Genomic DNA, 21,062 nt, shown 5'->3' with positions numbered 1-21,062 from the left:
CCAAAAGAGTCCACATGTTCAAAGGAGTTCACTGTTATAGTGGGTACCATGGTGCCATATAAAATAGAAACATCCAAGAATGAGAAGTTTTTTTGTGTGTTTCATGAACTCTGTTGTTCTTTTTCCATGCTTTTTGCATTCCAAAACTGTGGCCATTTCCCTATGTGGTCCCTTTAATCATGCATCCTGGTCCATTCAATCAACATATTTGATTTGGATCAATTCCTTTTCTTGTTATTAACATTAAGATAATGGCAAGCAGATTTCCAAAAACCAGACTGTCATTTCACAAACACGGGGAAGGCCTATTTGACAAGCTGCGCTGAAGTCAGGATTAAGGACAAAGGTAAGAACTTACAAAGGTGGAGGACTTAGGTTACTGCAGTCATAAAAGAAGAAAGAATGTTGGCACTTTCACGGGGGCAGGGGGTGGGAGGATTTCTGAGTTGGAGCAAAGTCCCTCTACTGTTGTCCCAAAGTAGAACTCACTGCATCACTGGGTCATAAAGTTTCACAGTGGTTTTACTTCCCTGAGGAGCCTGTCTGGTGGCATCAAAGGGCTCCTGAACAGACTGAGGCTGAAGGGTGGATGAGTCCTGTGTCTCTGCTGAAGAGGTACAGCTCGGGAGGGTGTGGTTGGTCTGCACCCACCTCCCCTGGCAGTGGGCATTCAGTCAGGAGCTGGGCTCTCCTCAGTCCTGTACCCCATGGCCAAGCTAATAGCCTCTCCACACCCTTGTGGATACAACACCACATCCCCACCCTCTCATCTCTGCCATTCTCTCTGAGACTAAAGAAAAATACCTGTGGCTCACAGAGCACAGCTAACATAGTTTTTAAATGATCTATTCCCCCTTCCTGAATCTGATGCCTTATGCCTTAAGGGAAATGTCTGCATAGGAGAGATCATAGGAAGTGCCCAAGGTGGATAGAAGAGAACAAGATTGCACAAGCAGGCAGCAGGCCTCTTAGTCCAATGCAATATTTATTGGATCTGCAACCCTGCAGGCACAAAGGATGGGGTCTGTGAACCACTGTTGTTCTGTGGCATGTGGCTGAGGCACTGGGAACCTGCCCTAGCAGTAAATAAACAGATGAACTTTCAAAATAACTTTTCATTTAAGAGTTAAATAAGAATTAACCCAATGCATTAACAGGTTTGGTAACAGAGGCAACTCAGGGTATGCTGTTATCAGACAGCTCCTGTTCAAACCCCAACTCCTTCTTAGCTGTGTGAACATGGAATAATAACTTAACCTCTCTATGCCTCACTTGCCTCCTCTGTCTAGGGAGGATAGCCATACCCTCTATTTCCTATGGTTGATATGAGGATTACATGAAATTACATGTAGGAAAAAAAATCCTAGAAAAATTTCTGCTACACAGTGAGCTCAAGTCTCTTACCTGAAACCCCAGTTAATACCTGAGGGTGTCTCACATTTAGCCTGTCTGAAACTATACTCTCCTTCCACTTGAAGCTTTACTGAGGAATGACTCATATATAAAAACTGTACATATTTAATCTGTACAATTTGATGCTTTTGGGACATATGCAAACACCCTGATATCATCATCACCATCAAAGTGACAGACACCTCCCAAAGTTTCCTTGTCTATTCTCCATTTCCTCTTTTGTGTGCATTCGGTACATTTAACATGAGAACTACCCTCTTGACAAATTCTGAAGTGTATAACACAAGCACAGTCAACCAGAGGCACATGCAGTACTATAGATACCTAGAACTTATTTGTCCATTGTCACAGTGAGTGACGGTTCCCCATTTCCTCACCTTCCAGCCTCTGGTAACCACTATTTTGTTCTTACTTCTATGATCAAAGGAGTTTTATGATCCTCCTTTATAAAGCCTCATCTTATTCACAGAAATTCCATTCTTTTGGCTACGTGAGCCCAACCCCTTGAGTCATCTGTGACACCTCCCTTTATCTCCCCACAAAGATCCTTGGTTCTTTCAAAAGACATCCAGAACTACAGAGTCACCATCCTGCCAAACAGATTGCTACACCTTGGTCAAGCCACCACTGTCTCTTGCCAGATTACTGAAACCCCTAACTGGTCTCTCCACTTCTGTCCTCAATCCCATAAGTCTGTTCTTAATACCATAGCCAAAATGATTCTATTACAATCTAAGTTAGATCAGGTCAAAACCCTATGCTCAGAACCTTGCACGATGGCTTCCTGTTTCACAGAGGAGCAATCAAATTTCTTACAAACTGTCCTAGAAGGACCTGAATGATCCGCCATCCCTCTTCCCACCTTTCTGACCTCATTTCCTGCCACTCTTCTCTTTTATCATTCTCTAGCCACATTGACCTCTTAGTTCTTCCTCAAACACAAGGATCACACAGACCTCAGGGCCTTTGCCCTTACTTAGTCTTCCTTCTACCTGAATGTTCTTACCCCAGATATCTGCATGATTGGCTTTGTCACTTCTTTCAGATCCGTACCCCAAAGTTGCCTCCTCAAAGATATCTTCCCAGGAAACATTTTTAAACTTCACCTTTGCCCTGATAGCTTGTAATCTCTTTCCTTACTTTATTTTTCTGTTTAGCATTTAAAACTATTTAACATGCTAGGTATGTTTTTTTACTTGTTTATTTGTCATCTGTATCCTCTATGAGTTACTAAACCTCATGATAATAGGTAATTTTTTGTCTGGTTCACTGATCTATTCCCATTGCTAAGTATAGTGCCTGACACACAGCAGAGGCTCAATAAACATCTGTTGTCTAAATGAGATAAACAACAGAGAACCCAGGGCTTTGTTAAAGCTGCTGATTGTCCCTGCTAACTGAAGGTCAATCAAACCTCAAGACAAGGACCTGCATGCAGTCTTCTGTTTGTTCTGCAAAATGAAAGGTACTCCAGTTTTCAGTTTTGATTAAAAATATAAAATGCTCTCAGCTTGACTTGACTTATTTTGATTGAGCCACACTTCTTTCAGGCACTGGGTCAACAAAAACATGATTGGAATACTAAACAGTACTTCTGTTCTTGTTCAGCCTATGAATCAGTTTCTTTCTTTTATTTCTCCTTCCTTTCTATAGCCACAGAGATATACCAGCAGCAATGCAATATTGCTATGATAGATGTAAAGTTTTGTGGAATATAAGGGCAAGTAACCATTCAAAGGATATGAAATGCATGGTGGAGAAGGAAAATAAAAAACCAGTATTCTTGGACAGAAATTCTAGGAACAAGACCAGACTACCAGAAATAAGAGCTACTGGCAAGTGGAAAGATTTGTGTGTGTGTGTGTGTGTGTGTGTTTTCATATTTTTACTTTTAGAGTTTAAAGTTGAGAGAGACAGAGAGAGAGAGAGAGAAATTAAAAACCCAAAGAATAAAATCTACAGGCAACTAAGATAACAGCAATCTGAAGCTGGGATTTTCAGAATAGTATATAGGGATGAAGTCATAAATCATCCCAAGAACTGGATTAATTCAGGAAAATAAAAATAAAAGAACAAATCCAGTTCGTCAGTTTGGATTCAGGCATTTTAACTGCAAAGAAGCATGATAAAGAAGAAAGAGCTAAAACCTTTGCAATGGGTCAAAGCTCCAGTCTGGGCTCTGCCATCCAACAGCTGGGTGACCTTGGATACTCGACTGAACCTCCAAGAACTTCAGATTCCTAAACTACAGAGCATGGATCATGATACCTAAAGTCATTATGTAGATAAGTCAGGTTGTGAAGACGTTTGCATATAGTAAAGGATCAATAAATGATATTTCCTTTCCTGGATTGTCAAAATTTGTTCGAACCCAAAGAATAGAGAATTATCAACACTGATCTTTTTCCGAACAAAATGTCCCTAAAACATTCTGCCAATAGGAGGCAAAAACCTTAACTTGCTCCTGAACATGATCTGTGTGTGAAACAAATGGGAACGCCAAATTCAAAGACAACAACAAAGGACAAAAAAAAAATAAAATAAAAAAGGACAAAGCCAAGAAAGGAGAAAAAAGCAACGAAGGGCAGCAGGAGGGACTGTTCTCTGCATCACAGAACAAGGGGTGAGTGAGTGACCTTGAACCATCCTCTAGAGCCAGGTGCTTCCCAGTCTTACCCAGACTCAGCATAATAGACCAGAATGCCACTGCTCACTGTTTCATGACAACACGCTCTTCATTGCTTGAGACAAAGGGGGCGAAGATATCTCTGGTAACTGGTTGTTACTGTTTTTTCTTTTCTTTTTATATATTTATTTATTTATTTTTTAGTTGTTGATAGACAACTATGTGTGGTGCTGAGACTCAAACCCAGTGCCTCACATATGCCAGGCAAGTGCACTATCGCTGAGTCACTGCCACAGCCCTGTTTGTTTGTTTGTTTTTTAATCACCTAATTCTGTCTACCTATCTGTTTATTCAACCTTTTGCTTAATCAAATCTCTCACCATGCATTTTCTGAGCACTTACAGGAATGAGGGACATAGGTCAAGCATCTGAGATGATACACAGATAAATGTTTTGCATTTTAGGAGCATTTTGTAGAATTGCAGCAGTCACCTATCTACTCCAACATTCTGTGTGCGTGTCTATTTATCTGTCTGTATATGTCTACCATCTGTCAGAGTAAGATCTTTGAAAAGTATTCAGATTAATATTTATCAAGACCTCACTATATTCCAACTACTATGCTTACATGTGTTATTCTTGTTGAGTTGTCACAACCACTCTATAAGGTAAACATTGTTATTATCTTTAATAAACCAACTAGAAAAACAGGTATGGAAGAATTTAAGGTCACATATAGCCTGTAATGGCACAGCAGCAGTCTGAATCAAGTGTCTAAATAGGAAGTAAGAATCAGTATTGTCCTATTCACTGCTTCCTTACACAGAAATTTAAGTTATGATGTCTTCTATGTATCTGTCCTCTGATGTGATGAAGAGATCTGAGGTTTAGAATCCATTAAAAAGTGTTTTTAAGTATTTCAGGGTGTGTAAGCAAGAAGCCATTGGTGGAAATTAGAGATCAGGGACTTAATCAAGATTCTAACTTGTGAAAACTTTATATGCATTTACTGAGACTTGAAATATGACCTTATTATGCTCTCTAGGAAAATGCTTTTTCAGTTGATCAAAATATCCTCTTCACCCTAGAAACACTGCAACTTGAACAATGTTTATGCTTTCAAATATGTGCTCCCATTTGTCCTTTGATTTCTGAGAAACAGAAATGGAGTTGAGATTAGGATTCTCATTTAAAAGATGATAATTAAAGTCCTAACACCACCAATGCAGTGGATCCATTGTGAAATGGGAGAATACCCATGATGTATAAAAAGAGCAGAGGCCTAAGAGCAATTAGCCATGCATTCAAATCCAAGCTGCATGACCTTAGATACCACAACTAGCTTTCTGCACCAATTTCCTATCTACCTCACACATCTACCTTGCAGTATTTTGGTAAGACTGAATAAATGGACACTGTTATTACTGAATATAAGGCCAATTCCTTCTAGCATTCATATTTAGAAAATGATAAGGCCTTATATTTTGTTTTCTGGCATGAATGTACTTAAGAAAGGCATCATGGAAAGGAGCTGAGCTGAATGGTTTAAAGTCCCATGCATTAATCAGATCCCAAGTCTCAGGTTCCTGGAGACCAGAATGAAAACCTTTCAGCCCATCTCCATCATGCCAGATGGGAACACATCTCCTATCCCTTTCACATCTTATCTATATTTTCAAATTAAAGGTGAAATTCCACATAAAACCACAACAGGCGCCTGTGGTTTTTATTTATTTATTTATTTTGGTTTCTCTTTAAATTTCTGCTCCTCAGGTCTCTTTTTAAACTCTTACAGCGTGAGCAGACATGAGATCCTGTATCCAATGCCAAAGGACTGGTATGCAGAGAAGAGATCCAAATCATTTGGGATAATTCCAAAGGTCAGAGCAAGGACTGATGGGGTGGCCTTTGAGGATTGTTCCAGCTCTGCATATGGAACATGTCTGTAACAGGGGTGGCTGGCCAGTCACAGGGACAAGCTTCTGAAACAGGAAGCTCCTTGCTGAGAAAAGACAAGCAGAACATCTTACCACTGCTGCCTGATAGATTATCCTAACTACTTTATTCTAAACAAATTCTTTTATTTAACACTTATTAAGTGCTTTCTATGTGCTAGGCACTAGGAATACAATAAGCAATAAAATGCAGTTCTTAGCCTTCGGGGATCCAGCTGCCAGGACAGATAGATAAGCAGGTAATTAATTATAAAATGCTATAAGTTCAAAATTGGAGAAATTATAAGAGAAGTGAAGAGTTGGGCCTGACTCAGGAGATGGATCCACAACAGGTGAGGAAATCTTTCTGGATGAGGAAACCCAATAGCAGAGTCATAAAGATTGGAGCAGGGAGAGGAAGTAAAGGCAGGATGGAGGAAGTATACAAAGAGCATTCAGGGCAAAGGGAATCAGCAGCAGCAAAGAAACAGACTGGCAACAGCATGGCTTAGGAGAGGAGCTCCAGGCATCTTGGATATAAATGTGAAGGTGAGGTGTGGTAAGAAACAGGGCTGGAGCCAGAGTCAGAAGCCAGGCTATGCAGGGCCTTGTAAAGGCGTTCTGCAGTTTGAACTTTGTCCTGATGATGTCAGGCAGCCAATACCTTAAAGGTTTTGAGCACGAGTAATAATTTTCTGTGATCTTTGATTTAGAAGCTTTTTTTCAAAGGGGAACTGTGGGCCAGCCTTGAAAGCTGCTGAGGATCCCCGTGTTGGTGCAGCCCTGCCTGGCTCATCAGCACTGGGCTCCTTTGCTCGCCTGCCTCTTCCTCCCCTGTCTGCTGGGCCTCTTCGTAATGCTGACCTCAGAAGAAGATGATTTGGGAACAAGGCAACTTGGCACTATAAATTGCTTGGAAGCAGCTAGAAGTACATACTGAGCCCTGAGCTGCTCTCTGCAGTGGGGACCTTGGTTGACAGGCAGGTCTCAGGTTTGCTGCAATGCGCTCTGTAGTCCTCCTGAACCTCCTTATCGCCATCTCTCTTCTTTCCTCCCTCTCTGTCCCAATGACCTCAGGGTGGAGGATGGCACAGGGAGCCTGTTTATCTTGCAGGAAAAAGCATCCTGCAGTTCTCAGCTCCCAGGCCATTCTGATCTCCCCAGCAGGGTGGGTACTCTGGCCTCCAGTACTTTTCAGAACCACTGTATCTCTCATCTCTTAACTGCCATCTGGAACTATTTCCCCTCCCTCAGCATACTCTTTTATCTTTCCAATCCCAACCCTCATTTCCACGCCCAAGATCTCTACTACCTCTGTGACAGTCCTCTCCACTTCTTCTCTGCCATATCATGTCCCTTATGACTCCTTCAAATACTTTATAAACTGCTCTGCCTCCCTAAGCCTTCCTTGATGATTCCTTCCTACCTGGCCCCTCCCTTCCATGATTTCCCTGTATTCTGAGCACCTGAGTGCAATGTAATAACCTACTCACTTCTATGGTTTACCTGTTCCAACCACTCCCAATAAGCCCTGAATCTGCCTATGTTGCTCATGTTTCCTCAGTTTTAAAATGCATTCCTCCTCATCTCCCTTCTGAACTTTACCTTATCCTTCCAGGAATAGCACAAATGTCATCCTGACTCCAAGGCTTTGCCCCCTATCACTTTAAAGACAGATTAAATCTAGTAGGACTTTGTTTACCTTTATTAAATTATGGCTTTTTGCTTATGTCACAGTAACATCTAATGCTTATGTATTAGACACCTCCCTGAGAACTTTATCATTTAATCCTCATAACTACTGCTAATAACTAGTGTTATTATCTCCAAGTTAACTTGCCCCAGTTTATAGCCACTCAAGGGAGGAAATAGGATTTGATCCCACACTGTGTGTCTAATCAGATGCTACATCACCTCTCCGTGCAAAAAAACCCACCTACAAACTAGGAAGCCCTTGAGTTCTGGAGTCATACATTGAATATATCTAGAGTTTCTCTGGTATACTAAATGTCTGGCATACAGCAAGTGCCTACTAAATGATTTTGAATTTAACTGATATTTGTTCAGCATGCATTCCCATGACTTCTTACTGTGTACATTGCATCTGCAAGAGATCCTCAAGAAGAAAGGATCAGGCCACCTATTTTCTTTCTAGGCCCACAATCACGGTACATAATAAGGAGCTGGAGGTCACATAGTATTCGAGCTCTTAGTGCATATGTGGGGGACACTAATTTTAAACTAAAATGTCTTAAGAATGTACACAGTCTTTTTCACATACCCGATTTCATAGGTCCTCAGATAAAATTGGTGAAAGGACATGGAGAAGGTAAGGAAATCAGATTGCAGATTGCTTGAGACCTGGCCAATATCTCAGCGCTAGAAACGTCTCAATGAGATTTCAACCCGAAGGCTCTGAATGAGGAATCTGAAAGCCAGTTGGCTGTTCACCTGGTACTAGGCAGCTATGGCCATCAGGAACTGAGGGCTATGTGACAACTCTCCCCCTGGCAGCTCTGATGGGGTGAGAGGTCAAAGCCCAACAGGAATGAATGTTCTGGAGAGGAAGCCAACCGATAGAGGTGAACCAGGATGTGTTAGGCACAGGCCAGCAGGTACTGAGGGCCTCTGAGGGCCTCTTGGCATGTTTGGTCACTATCACCAGACAGAACCACATGAAAGGTTACATGATTCCCAAGTGGCCTGATAATATAGATGTAAAGAGTCAGGAAAAACTGGTTTCTCCTTCCCAGCAGTTGGAGATAATCAATGTTTCGCTACCATTTGTAACTATTCCATGGCATTTCTAAAAACTCATGCCGTTATTTTATTGTTCTAATTCAATACAACTTCAGATCTAATGTACTCATTGTTGCGTGTAGAGGGAAGCATTTCTACACTAGGATGGGCTTTGAAGAAGCTTTCCTTAGAAGAAAAGGTAGTGACAGTCTAACCACAAGACCTGCCAGATCTTACCAGCTGGTAGGTTATCAGAAACTCTTCACCGGCCTGAGCATCTATCTTCTCTTCTGTAAAATGGGTATGAAAATGCTCACCCAACCCCAAATGAATTCTGAAGCAATGACATGAACCCAGGCCTGTGAGTGGCCCTCCTAAGCTTCCCGCGGATCTGCACGGTCTCCTAGGTCTTGGTCTCACACTCCACGCTACTCAGGAAACGAAGGAGACATTGCAGATGTCTGCGCCAACATGTAAGGAGAACCACCTCCCCAGGGGACCTCCCTCCCCTGCGGCTCTAATGAAGGCTCCAAGACCGTCAGCTTTTATTGTAGCTTCGTCATGGGTGAGGCTAGTTGTAACTACGCGAGCGCAATGGGGTGGATCCGAAACCGGGGTCCAAGATATCAAAGGCGTGAAGGACTGCCTTTCCTGGCACTGCCCCTGGCGGTACGACAAAGCCCCCCCTTCGAGGCTGGCCCAGGCGCCCCGCCCGGCTAGGGAACCACCTCGCTTACCTGCGGCTCCACCAGCCAGCGCTGCTCCGCGCTGCCAGGCGCGGGACGCGCGGAACGGAATGCTGAGAACACTGGGATGCGATCGCGGGTGTTGTATAGGGTGGCAAAACGCTCGGAGCCCTGGAAGCGCTGACAGATCTTCACGTGGGAATCGGCAGCCAGCCCGGCAGGAGGTGTCTCGGCATAGAAAAATTTGTCGCATTCGCCAAAACCAGCTTCTTCCTCGCCCACAAGCCGGCCTTCCAGCAGCCCCGCCAGGGCCAGGAGGCTGCCCAGCGCGAACCAGCGCGCGGTGCCCATGGCGGCCTCTGAGAGCGCGGCGGGGCGGCCGCGGAGCTGGCTCTGCGGGCTGGGCTGGGAGCGCGCAACGCCGCCGAGCAGAGCTGGGAGGGGAAGTCCAAACCCGGGCGCTGCGCACAGCAGAGACAGGCAGGGCGGCTCCAGCGGTGGGGGCGGGCCGTACAAAGGCCCCGCCCCCTTTCTGCCTCCTCCTTTGCGTCCCAGAAGATGGCTGCAGAGGCTCCGTGGAAGCACCCCAACCTAGAGAGGCTGGTCACCTGCCGCCACTGCCTGGGTCCAGCATACCAGGGGTGTGCGCACGGCGAAGAGTGGAAGGTCTGAACGGGCTGGCCTAGTCCGAGGGGCTGGAACGGGCTGGTCGCCTAGGCGTGATGCTTAGAAGCCTCTGATCAAACGCGGCCCACGGGCCCCCAGGGATGCAAAGGGCGGCGTGAGATGCTCTTGGAGCTCTGGCTCTCTGGATCGGGTGAGCAGACTCCTCCTGAAACCAGATGAAGCTCAGTCTCCCCTTCCTCACTAACATCCAAGTTAAGGAATCCTGTTAAAGGAAGTTGCTAACCTAGGCTGACAGTACAGCCCAGCAGTGGATTACTTAGTGCAAGCACGAGAAACCAAACCGACGCTAAGAAAGAGCAGCCAGCATCCTTGGCTGACAGGTTAGTCATTACTCCTCTGAATACCTAGGTGCCCTGGGGAGTTAGGCACTGGGTTACTACAATGCTAAACAAGAGCAGGGTCCCTGCAGCCGTGTAGACCCCAGCCTAATGGAAAAGATTGTCGCTAACCAAAGAAGCGTGCTATTAAATAAATAATAATAATTTGAAAACGAACAGGAACTGTGGGAATCTGACCCTTATAAGGGTTCAAGATATAGTCTGGGAAAGTTTGCCTGAAAAAGTGGCACCTGAGTTGAGACCTGAAGGTTGGTATGTACTAGAGAAGAGGAAAACAGCACATAAGGGGTCTTCCTGAAGAAGGAAGCATGATTTGTTGGAGGAACTTAAGGAAGATTGTTGTGGATAGAGCAAAGAACTGGACAGAGATTAGAGGAAATGGAGCTAGGAGACAGAGATCATATCACTCAGTAGGCTTGGGCCCTCACGTTTTATTAAATAGTTCTTATGCTTATTGTTATGGTTTGGATCTGAAACGCTCCCTGAAAAGCTTGGGGAAAGTGTTGGAAGCAGGGTCACCAACACCATTTCAGAAGTGGGACTTTTAGGCAATGATTAGGGCTCTGACTTCATCAGCAGATTAATACATTTGCTAGATTAATTGATTGATAGCTGAATGGTCTACTGGGTAGTAATTATAGACAAATGGGACATGGCCAGATCTGTCCTGGACCCTTTCTCTCTCTTTATCTCTCTCCCTCCCCTTCTCCCTCATTCCCTCCCCCTCTCCCCCTTCCCTTTTCCCCTGCCTGAGCAGAGCAGCTCTCTTCTGCCATGCCCTTCCACCAAAATGTTCTGCCTCACTCAGGCCCAGAGCAATGGAGTTCAAGGACCATGGACTGAACCTTTGAAACCATGAACCAAAATAATCTTTTTCTCCTCTGAATTGTTCTTCTCAGGTACTTTGGTCACTGTGGGGAAAAGCTGAGTAAAACACTCATCATTGCCACTGCATTCTTATATCTCTCTTCTACTTTATTTTATATATATATATATTTTTTTAAAGTGCTGGTGATGACTCATGAAATTATTTCTATGATCCACTCATGGTTCATGATGTGCAGTTTGGAAAGAATATTATAAATCATGTGGAGGGTTTTGATCTTTTCAATGATGGTTATACAATCACATTTGCTTTCTAAGACTAGTAGATTAGAGTGATCTAGAATGAATGAAAAAACAATTGCAATAATCCAGATGAGAGATGGTAACTTGGACTAGGGTGCTGATGATAAAGATAGAGCCAGAGATAGTGCCAGCTTCCTCTACTGACATCTTATTATCTAATCTTACTGCTTGGGAAGCTGAGGACCAGAGTGTGTTGACACTTGCCTGAAGAGATAAATGTTGAGTCCTGAATAAATTTAGAGTAGGTCTCTGATTCCCAAGTATGGCCTTTCCTTTAAGTCTAATCTGGAGGTTGAGAACATTCTTTGAAATTTAACAAATTTGTTACAAATTCCAGGGCCTGGAAATGTTGACTAGATTTAGTCCCTGAAATGAAACCTAAATTTGTATATCAATTTAAGAAAAAAAGACACATTTACTGTGTTGTCACAGAAAAGGCTAAAGTTAGCGCCCCTTTGATTTGGGGTGATGACTCTGGGTATCTGGTAGTAGTATCTCGGTCGAGTCATCTCATCCTTGTAGGCCTCAGTCAGATTCCTCTCATGGAAGTGATGCCTCTCCTGCAATGCTTGAAGGCTTGTAGGTTTTACAGTATCAATCCTACAGAACTGTATAAAACAATTCAATAACTAGGAGTCAATAGCTGTCTTCTCTATGCTCCTTAACTGTGAGTCTATTGTGGTACTTATCATGTTAAGACAATAATGATTCCTATGTGTGTCGTTTCCACTAGATGTATACTCATGAGGGAAAGGCAGTGTCTCCTTAATCTCTGGATCATAGAAGCTGCCACAAAGTCCCAAATAATAGAGGTCAAATGCATGATTATATTGTACTTCAACTAACAGATACATTATAACACTATAATTGTTGGCCCATATGACTGAAGTATCTGTGGGACTTTAATTCACTGTTTCTCAAAAATTTCTTGATTCCTGCCTCTTTATAATAAGCATAAGAATCTCTGTCCCTACCTGCCACCTTCTATGGCAGATTTGAGTTTCTCCAGTCCCCATCAGTGGCTGAACACATACACACAGAACATGTGCCCATCCCACTAATGAGTTTGCCTAGTTTATCTTCTAGTTTACAGTACAAGACAAAGAGATTCTTTTTGTGGACTTGCCTCCCAAGGATAAAATTATATTAAAATTTTTAAGTTACTTTTGCAAATTACAAATATCTTAACCCCCAATATCTGGAACAAACTATGCAGGCAGACACCTTGATCTAATTAAAATATCTCCTGGCTGCTCATTCCAGGGGACCTTGTCCTTAGCAGCATCTTCATGTGTGATACACCTAATGACCATCATTTTAAAGTCACTGCTGTCTGTTTGGTCACCTAGAGTCCCTTTTCTTTTCTGATGATTCTTCCCACAAGGGAGGAAGTTTCAAACAGATCCTCTTAGGTGTCTACACTCACACCCAATCAATCCTTTGTTAATAGCCTTCAACAAAGGCCTAAAGAGGAAAAGTCATGGCTTCTGTGGAATAAAATGAGTTGGGTGTGTACTTCTGCGGTTTGGTTGGTTCTAAACACTTCTTGCCTCCTGCCCCAACATGATACCACATAGATGAAGCCATCCTCATCTCTCCTGCCTGGGTTTTATCCCATGATGCCTTCTACTCCATCCTCCAGCTGAGGTGACTTTCTAACATAAATCTGCCATATTATGCTTACACCTGCAGTCACTCTCCTTAGACTTGGGATGAGGTTAGTCCTCTCTGGCTGACCTCAAGACCACTGAGATCTGTACCTCCTTCTGTTGGGCCTCATCTCTTCCCACCTTGTCCCAAACCCTAAGCAGCATTCAACTTCCTGCAGTTCCACAAACATGCAGAACTCTCTTGCCCTTGAGCCTTTGCATCATAAACTACTCCCCTTGGCCTTTCCTGACAAGCCTACCCTCACATCACACCCCTCCTGCCCTATGTTCCATTAAGAGCCCCTTCTAATTGTACCTATCTAGCCCAGTATTTTCCCTGTATCATAATGATTACCTTCTCCTTTGGCATAAATACTATGCCTCTATCAAAGCATGCTGCAGTAGAAAAAGAGAGAAAAGAATCCTTCCTCTATGAAACTTTATTTCTTCATTGCTCTAGTTGATTCATTCATTTTCAAAATGTTTTTTTAAATGTCTACCAAGAGCCAGCAACTGTGCTCAATGTTGGGTCTTCAAGGGCAGCAAAGCTTAACCTGGCTCCTGTTCTCATGGCACTCATGCCAGCACATCTCAGTTCACAGAACTGATCCTCTGCAAGCTGCTCTGCCGTGGACCAGAGAAGTGCAATAGCAATGCAGGGGGACCTTCTCACAGCTGGCAAAGATTGTATAACATTGACTTAATAATGTATTTAGCTCCATTCCACAGCAAGATTGATATACATCTTGGTCTCACAGAACTCGAGGTGTGGCAGAAAAGATAGACAAGCAATTGCAATACAGTGTGAGAAATGCTTTGATAAGGGAACACCAGGAAATAAAGCGATCCTGTTATGCTGCAGAGAAGGATCACCCTAGGCTCATCTGGGGAGGATCAGATCAGGAAAGACAATGGGAATTGTGGGAAATGATAATTGTGAGACATGTTGGAACATAGCTTGTAAACTAGAATAATAATTTCTAGGCCCCTGGGGCCATGTCTTTGACTCTTCTCTCAGTGGAGTCTCTGGCACTCATAAAGAATTCACAAACAGTGAGGAAGTTAGCCCAATTTGGCTGAGGAGGAGAGGTGAGGAAGCTGAGTAATAGTGCTTATTTGGATTAAAATTCCTGATATATTTTCCTAATAATGACCAAATCTAAGACCTGCGTGGTTTACCCCACAGGTGAAAGGCAGAATGTGGTTTACTGAGCCAAGAAGGTTCTCAATGTATGAGCAACAGGAGGTTGAATCATGCTTTCCTGAAATTGACAGCAGAGCTGTCTTCATTCTAGCAAAATTAGACCTTAGAGGGCTGGGGATGTGGCTCAAGCGGTAGCGCGCTCGCCTGGCATGCGTGCGGCCCAGGTTCGATCCTCAGCACCACATACAAATGAAGATGTTGTGTCTGCCAATAACTAAAAAATAAATATTAAAAAAATTCTGTCTCTCTCTCTCTCTCTAACTCTCTCTTTAAAAAAAAATAGACCTTAGATGATGTTTAAAAGTAATATACTAGTTGTTGTTTTATGAGTACAGAGATTCAGATTTGTAAGATGAAAAAGTTCTTGAGATATGTTTCACAATAATGTAAATGTATTTAACACTTAAAAATAGTAAAGATGGTGAATTTATGTTAAGTGCTTTTTACCACACTTAGAATGGATGAAAAAAAAAAGAAAAATATTAGATAATTTCAGATCTCATGGAAGATGCACACATGTACACATACACACACATCAACCCCCACCCCATAAGCCTTCAGTGAAAGACTGGCCTACAGACAACTGAGCCCATCTCTGATGTACAATTAACATTTTAAAAGGTAAATAATATTAAATTTGTTGCAGTTTGGAAACAGCTATGAATTTGCTAAGACAAACTCTCAGGAGGACTTCCTTTCACTGGCATCACCCATGTGCTTGTTCATTTTTCCCCAAAGTACAAAATGAGGTGGAGGTTCTGATGCAGCAAGATGACCCAAATTGCCACCTTCTCCAGATGTGGCTGGACTGCCTGGCTGGACTGTCCTGCCTAATCCCTGTTAATATTATGCAGTATTTTTGAAGAAAGCAGTCTGCTCAGTAGGTGAAAGAGGCCCAGCCTCTGCCCCATCTTTAAAGCAGAAGATTTCCCTTCTCAGTGCTGATGGGGATAGAGGAGAAAACTGTTCATTCAACACATATTGAGTGAACTCTTTTGGACCAGGCTTGGTGCTAATTATTATGGATACAGAGTGAATAAAACATGGTTTTAGGCCCCTTGGAATCCACAATATAAGCTTTCTACCAGGTCATTTCTGTTTTCAACACAGAACTATAAACATTTATTTCAAAAACCTATCAGCCTAAGTATCTATTTCGTTCTAATTATGAGTTTAAAACAATTGCTGTTTTATTTTTATCTCTAAAATAAAAAGGAAAACATTCAGTCCTATCTCTAAATCTGTATGTGTCTATCTTATTCTGCACATGATAACATGAGAGAAATGCAAGGGAACTGTAAAAGCATAGACAAATGGAAAAAAAAAAAGCGTATTTCTGGGTATTAGAAGGTATTGGTTTAAGTATGACCTCTGCCACTTACAAGCTTTTTAAACTCTCCAGAGAGATAACCAGCGTGAAGCACCTGACTTACAGCAAAACTCAATAAATGCTAGTTCTTTCTTTCCCCTCTATAAGTAGATCACTAGACTTTTACTTAAGGTTGGGGGGAGGCGACAATGAAAAGCTGGAACTTTATAAGCCAAGTATTTTAGGGTTCTGGTTTTTATTTCCATAAAGGTTACACTCAGTTTGCAAAATGGCTGGCTGAGGGATTTAATCTGATGATTCAATTGCAAATCAAGAGAGAATTTTTATGGCATAGGATCTTTCTAATACAACCCCTTGAGACCAAAAGATTTTTTGATCCATTGACTTTAGCCAAGTTTCAGGCAGTTTTCCAATGTGTTAGTGCTGGGATTGCCAAGGGCGGAAGGTACTCATTAAGAACCATATCTGCAGCATGTGGCTATGAGCAGAAAGCACCAGAGACAGACATTCTCTACTAAGGCAAGCAACCTGAACCTCTACAAGGGTTCAGGCAACTAAAATCTGAGGAAAAAGAAAACACATTGGCAGAACTTAAGAAACAAATTACCTCTCAAACATGAGAGCATTCTGAGAATAAGGGAGGAGGAAAGAAAGTCCCAGGTGTTGATAATGGACCTGGAAGGTTCATAGTTTGTAACTTCCCTCCTCTGATTTTTCCAAGAAGGCTATAGTGAGAAAAATGGAAAAGAACAGAAAGAACCCTGACATTGGCCTTGTCTGCCGAAGTATCCACTGATCCCCTAGGCTTGCTATGTGGTTTCCCTGGTCCTAACTTTGGCAACCAGTTGTGGCTAGATGGCCTGGGTATTGTTGCTTATGTCCACATGAAGATGTCATCACTTGGTTCTGTGTACCCCTCATCCCTATCCCTTCCCACAAGAGCTCTGCCTACATTTCCATGAGAGCTATACTATGTATTTAATTCTTGGGTCTCACGACCCAAACATGTAGCATGAACCAGACAGAGTCCCTTGCAGCAAGTTCTCGATTTCTGCTATTAAAGTCACTGGAACTGAGGATGTAGCCTCGAGGTACTTGCTTGCTTTGCATGCATGAGGCCCTGGGTTCAATCCCTAACACCACAAAAAAAAAAAAAAAAGTAAGTCACTGGGCATTTGAGGCCTTTGTCTTTGGATTTTTACTCTGTTCTGCATGTACCCTGGACCCAACAATGAGGGCATCTGTTCCAAATCTAATATTAGCAACAAACACAAGTCACGTCATCTTGTATAAAGAGAATATTGAAGGAGAAACATTTAGTCACTTGCAGAGTCATGGCAGCATTAAACAAGGAGCTCTGTCAAATGCTGGGGCTGTTATGCAGGGGAGGGGAAGCTATAGGAGAGGGAGAAGATTGAATAATATAAACCTTCCTTTCTTTCCTTCTGTTTTGCTATCCCAGGAAATTGTAACATATCGGCCTAACTCCTATAAGGTCTGGCACCAGGTGAGGCAGAGAAGTCCACTGTGACCCTAGGGCACACAGAGGGCTTAGATGGTATAGAGGAAACAGCCATATTTGGGCCTGTGTATATGGAAGATTTGCCTTTGGCCAAGAGTATACCAAAATAACAAATCCAGAGAAAGTCACTGGAATTCAAAACCTTTGGTTACATGACTCAGAAGACATGATACTTGGGTATCTTACCTTTTCTACCAATACCAAAGGTAAAGCAAGGTCACTAAGCTTAGTTGCCATAAGTCAAGGAACTTTTCCAACCCAAATGGGCAGTTTAGAATACCAGGCATGCCTCAGAGGTCCATAGTCTGCTCTGACCTCAGGAAATGTTTTATTTGGCCAGCAAAGCTGTTATGTTTTTTAATTAACTGACAACATTGAAAAACATGAAGGGTCTTCATAAAATTCCAGATTTCTGGCTTCTCTTTAAAATGTAGAATAACCCTGCCTCCCACCCATGCCCCCAAGAGTCCTTAGCTTTATGATCTGGCATGAACAATTGTCTAGACAGAAGCATTCACTCAGATAACTTCCCTGAGCCTACTGGGAACATGAATTTTCTACCAGGGGTCAAGGGCTTGACATAAGAGGTCAGGGAGAGATCTCCCATCAGGTTTTCTCCAACAGCTTCTGGGTACCATGAACCATGAACCATGGGTAGGAGAGGAAGAAGCAAGGAGAAGGACATCATTTCCAGGGAAACACAAATTTCCTTCACAGAAAAGACAAGTCCCTTCATCACAGTAAATTCAGAGAGAGACACAAAGCCAACCAACACAGCCTGGATGCTGAGAACTGCAACAAAGAGAAACAGAAATGCTGGACAAAAAGCCTTGTCACGTGTCCTGTTGGCTGGAAAGAAGACTGGGGAATGTTGAGGGTGGGTCGGGAAGAATGTGTCCTCCTTGTGTTCCTTCCTATTTCTACTTTCTTTGGGCCTTAAAAGAAGCAAAACAAACCAGAACTCTCACTGGCAATTGCTGAAATAAATAAACTCCCATGCACCCCTAACTCCTCCCAGCCAAATGCTCTCTATGGGTGGCTCTCAGCCTTGACTGCACATTAGTGTCACCCAGGGACCTTTTAAGCTTTTGTGTTCCAGCCAATTAAGATGGAATTTCTGGGGCAGGGCAGGGTTGAGGAGCCCAGGCATTGTCTCCAAGCCAAGGCTGAGAACCAATGTTAGAAGTGCTTCTCAAATTTAAACTTACTCATGACTCACCTGGGGATCTAGTCTAAAAGGCAGATTCTGAGCCTTTTCATTCCAACAAGTTTTTGAAGTTGATGCCAGACAGGGGGATTCCAGCCCATGATTTGAGTGACAAGGAGCCAGAGCCCTCTGCTTTGTCAATGTCTTTTCAAATTCTCCAGTAGGAAAGAAGGTAGGTCTGTTACCACCAAGTCTGAAAGTAAGAATGATAGTAATAATAACATTAATACTCAAACAATAAAAATAAAAACTAATGATATTAATAAACCATCAATAATAGCTAGACTTTGTTGTTTCTTTCCTGCCACACACTGTATTAAAGAACACTTTTTTAAAAATGTTCAACAAGAAGATGCAAAATAACAGTTTGTCCTTGTTACTGAGGAAAAAAAATAAACCTTCTACTTTCACTTGCTCTTTGTTGACTTAAAAAATCACTAATTATGGAGATCATACATTACTAGTCTCCCACTAGCTTTGCTATAGATAACACCTCTGCCATGTGGGTTATGATGATAGTGGTTGCCTAGGTTACTCTTCAGGGACCTGAAGGCCACTTTTATTGAAAAAACTGACTCTTCATTTAGACCTACAGATGTCTGATGGATGACTGGAATGGGATGAAAACACTTGTCATCTCTGTTCTCATTTTGTGTCTGTCCACTTTGTTGCTTTAACCTTTGGGTCAGATGCCACTCGGCTCTGTATGTAGAGATGTTGATCATTTGAGAAATGTTTTGTCCAAAACTGTAGCATCTCTGTCTATCCAAAAATAGACATAAATATTTCTTATCTTTATTAGCCTGTCTCTATTCCTCATTATTTGTTTTAGTGTGACTCTGGAATGACCCTCAAAACCTCATGTGTTGAAGGCTTATTCCCCAATGCTGCTGTGTTCAGAAGTGGGGCTTTTGGGAAGTGATTGCATCAGGAGGGCTCTAACATCATCAGTGGATTAACCCATTGATGGGTTTGTAAATGATTGATTATTGGGAGATGATGGGAACTGTAGGAGGTAAGGCCTGGTGGGAAAAAGTATGTCACTGGGGGTGTTCCCTGGAAGGGTACCTCTAGTGCCCAGCCACCTCTTCTCTCTCTTTAGCTTCCCAGCTGCCATGAGGTGACCATCTCTGCTTCACCACACCTCCCTGTCATGAAGATCTTGGATCATGGTGGCAGTCCATGGCACACCCCCCATAGTGGTGGGGCCATTGACTGCCACTATGATCCAAGATAAATCTCCTCTTTCCCATCAAGTTCCAATTTTTAATTCTATGAAATTGATACAGGTGCATTAAAATCATACTTTACAGCTGGAATCTAAAATTGGAAATCATGATCTAAAGCGTATGTTATTGCCTTAATATTACATTAATTATTAAAATATTAATATTATTTTAATTATATTGTTATTATATAATTATATTATACAATTATATAATGTACTTAAATTTTTTTTTTTATTGGTCGTTCATAACATTACATAGTTCATAATACATCATATTACACAGTTTGATTCACGTGGATTATGAACACCCCCTTTTACCCCATATACAAATTGCTGTATCATATCAGTTTCCCTTCCATTGCTTGACATATTGCCTTTCTAGTGTCTGATGTATTCTGCTGTCTGTCCTATTCTCTACTATCCCCCCTCCCCTCCCCTCCCCTCCCCTCCCCTCCCCTCCCCTTTTCTTTCTCTACCCCTTCTACTGTAAATCATTTCTTTCATTTGTATTATCTTGTCTTGCCCCTCCTTTCCTCTTATATGACATTTTGTATAACCCTGAGGATCGCCTTCCATTTCCATGCAATTTCCCTTCTCACTCCCTTTCCCTCCCACCTCTCATCCCTGTTTAATGTAAATCTTTTTCTCAAGCTCTTCGTCCCTACCCTGTCCTTGTTTACTCCCCTTATATCAAAGGAGTCATTTGGTATTTGTTTTTTAAAGATTGACTAGCTTCACTTAGCATAATCTGCTCTAATGCCATCCATTTTCCTCCAAATTCTATGATTTTGTCATTTTTTAATGCAGAATAATACTCCATAGTATATAAATGCCACATTTTTTTTATCCATTCATCTATTGAAGGGCATCTAGGCTGGTTCCACAGTCTTGCTATCGTGAATTGAGCTGCTATGAACATCGATGTAGCAGTGTCCCTGTAGCATGCTCTTGTTAGGGCTTTAGGGAATAGACCGAGAAGGGGAATAGCTGGGTCAAATGGTGGTTCCATTCCCAGCTTTCCGAGAAATCTCCATACTGCTTTCCAAATTGGCTGCACCAATTTGCAGTCCCACCAGCAATGAACAAGAGTGCCCTTTTCCCCACATCCTCTCCAGCACTTATTGTTGTTTGACTTCCTAATGGCTGCCAGTCTTACTGGAGTGAGATGGTATCTTAGGGTAGTTTTGATTTGCATTTCTCTGACTGCTAGCGATGGTGAGCATTTTTTCATGTACTTGTTGATTGATTGTATGTCCTCCTCTGAGAAGTGTCTATTCAGGTCCTTGGCCCATTTATTGATTGGGTTATTTGTTATCTTATTGTCTAATTTTTTGAGTTCTTTGTATATTCTGGTTATTAGGGCTCTATCTG

The 21,062-nt window shown here is 42.4% G+C and overlaps 1 protein-coding gene across 1 annotated transcript in view; it reads right to left on the bottom strand.

Annotated features, from left to right (window-relative positions):
- Nucleotides 1-9,872, bottom strand: part of Endod1 (endonuclease domain containing 1) — a 29,355-nt gene extending 19,483 nt beyond the window's left edge. The window contains exon 1 of the mRNA XM_026396115.2: nt 9,450-9,872. Within this exon, the coding sequence (XP_026251900.1) occupies nt 9,450-9,749 (300 nt within the window). The 5' untranslated portion in view covers nt 9,750-9,872. The remainder of the gene's footprint in view (nt 1-9,449) is intronic.
- Nucleotides 9,873-21,062: the final 11,190 nt, after the last annotated feature.

Source organism: Urocitellus parryii, chromosome 4 (assembly GCF_045843805.1).
Source record: "Urocitellus parryii isolate mUroPar1 chromosome 4, mUroPar1.hap1, whole genome shotgun sequence".
NCBI lineage: Eukaryota > Metazoa > Chordata > Mammalia > Rodentia > Sciuridae > Urocitellus > Urocitellus parryii.
Note: the sequence above shows the minus strand (reverse complement) of the source record. Positions and strands in the feature narration are given on the sequence as shown.